Source organism: Fukomys damarensis, unplaced genomic scaffold, assembly GCF_012274545.1.
Source record: "Fukomys damarensis isolate Sample0158 unplaced genomic scaffold, DMR_v1.0_HiC HiC_scaffold_7, whole genome shotgun sequence".
In the NCBI taxonomy this organism is placed as follows: Eukaryota; Metazoa; Chordata; class Mammalia; order Rodentia; family Bathyergidae; genus Fukomys; species Fukomys damarensis.
The window spans coordinates 33,233,568-33,235,854 of NW_022900919.1; the positions used below are offsets into that span (position 1 = coordinate 33,233,568).

General features: G+C 40.3%; 1 protein-coding gene across 1 annotated transcript; it reads left to right on the plus strand.

Moving 5' to 3' along the window:
• The first annotated feature begins 276 nt into the window (after nucleotides 1-276).
• On the plus strand, nucleotides 277-1,982 carry LOC104869135 (non-histone chromosomal protein HMG-17-like). Its single transcript, XM_033761013.1, has 2 exons — nucleotides 277-350; nucleotides 1,613-1,982. The coding sequence occupies exons 1-2, from the start codon at nucleotides 277-279 to the stop codon at nucleotides 1,980-1,982; spliced, it is 444 nt and encodes a 147-aa protein (XP_033616904.1).
• The last annotated feature ends 305 nt before the right edge of the window (nucleotides 1,983-2,287 follow it).

A 2,287-nucleotide genomic window follows, 5' to 3' on the forward strand; every position in this document is an offset into this window, starting at 1 on the left:
AGAGAAAGGAAAAGCCAATGTGAAGATGTGGCATTGACTGTGCAGGGCTCAGTAATCTGGGAACTCCAAGAAGTGCCTCTTAGAACTGGCAAAAAGAACAGACCGAGTAGCATTTAAACCCTTCTTTGGCTGAAGGATGCAGTTGGGGCAATGTTAACTTCCGTACAGCTCCAGCCTGTGTCTGGGAATGGAAGCTGAGCAAGCGATTGTAGCAGTGGAAAGCTAAGGAAAGATAACAGTGCAAGTTGGAGAAGACTGCCAGGCAGCCAAGATGTAATGGCTGTGCTAGACGCGTCCGCTAGCACAGGGGAAGCAGCTGGAATAAGCCCAGATAAAGTAGAAATTCACTGGTGAGTGGAGTACAGTATTCCCCCATGTTGTCTTCTCAGCTTTTGTGCATCTTTTCTATAATAAGTTTTCAAAAGTTGGTTTAATATACAAGTCACTTCCCATCCATGTCATCCTTACATAAAAGAGAAACATTAGCTAAATAATTTTTCTCCAAATATCATCAAGTGCATGAAGTAGCAGACAGGAAATAAAGATAGGTAGAGGGGGGTGGACATGACCAAAATACGCTATCCATATTGAAACTTCCCTTGGAACAAATGTGAAACTAGGAGGTAGAAAGAGGGAGCAGGTAATGGTGAAAAAACAATTGAAGTATGTTATGGGCATGTATAAATATACATATAAGATAAGAATAAGGACAGGTAGAAAAGAGGCAAGAAACATCATAATTTTTAAATAATACTTTTGCTAGACCTAGAGGTCCACGCCTGTAATCCTAGCACTTGGAAAGCTGAAACAGAAGGATGGCAAGGAGTTCCCTTGAGCTATGTAACAAGGTCCTGTCTCAAAACACCGAATCAATGAAAATGAGCAAAAAATTGTGCTTTAAGAAAACTGCTAATTCATGACACATTCAAAGTTACCCAAGGCAATCTTTAGCAGTACTCCATATCTTTTCTTCCTAGGCTTGTTTTTCTTCTTCCTGGCCCATCACACCCAAATCTTTTAAAGACACAAATAAAAGACACAAATTCAAAAAGTACTTATAAATAGTTCAGTTGATAAGGTAAAAGATAGCAATCTAAGTTTAAGATGAAGAAGAATATGTAAAGGGTCCAAAGAATGTTTTTAGACAAAACATCATAGATCATCCATCCTAAAGGATGCATACAAATCTCCAACCTCAGGTCACAGGGATGTTATCTGCTAAGGACCTGAACTCTAGTGTGTACTCCTTGTACTGTACCTCATAAAATCTATCTGTGCCTTTCATGAACATGTCCTGAAATTCTTTTTCTGTGCAGAGTCAAGCACCTAGTCTGGGGGAGGATATGAAAGAAAGAGTTAAGATGTGTTATGTACATGTACCAGAACCCCACAATGAATACAATCCTTATATACTAATAAATGTAAATTTTAAAAAAACAAAGAAACCATCCTCTCTATAATTCTCAATGTAGCATATGGTACTTTAAAAGCCTCCCTTGGGGATTTAGCTCAGTGGTGTTGCCTCCTGCCTTGCAAGTGCAAGGTCCTGAGTTCCATCCCCCAGACCAAAAAAAAATAATAATAATAATTAAATAAATAAATAAATAAAAAGGAGCAGGCAGGAAGCAGAGCAGTGTGAAGAAGAGGCACAGCGTCTGCATCCTGTCACAGTCGCCACCTTGCCCAAGAGAAAGGCTGAAGAGGATGCAAAAGGTGATAAAGCCAAGGTGAAGGACAAACCACAGAGATCTGCAAGGTTGTCTGCTAAACCAGCTCCTCCAAAGCCAGAGCCTGAGCCTAAAAAGGCCCCTGCCAAGAAGGGAGAGAAGGTACCCAAAGGGAAAAAGGGAAAAGCTATTGCTGGCAAGGATGGGAATGACCCTACAGAAAACGGAGACGCCAAAACAGACCAGACACAAAAACCTGAAGGTGCTGAGATTCCAAGTGAAGTGTGTGTATTTTTGATAACTGTATACTTCTGATGACTGTACAGTTTGAAATACTATTGTTTATGAAGTTTTATAAAAATACAGAATTTTATTTTCCTTTTTTAAAGCTATGTTAGCACACAGAACACTTCATTGTTGTTTTTGGGGAAGGAGCGTATGTCACTAGTTCAATGTCTCCAAAGCTAGATTGATTTGGGGAAAGCACCTTTCCCTGCTAGTTTTGAGAGACTACTTTTGGCTCCCAGTAGGAGGGATTGCCTGATGTTGACAGCTGTGGCCACATTGGCACAAAGGCCTTGTGGTACAGGTAAATTCCCAGTTCATTTTATGTTCCCCTT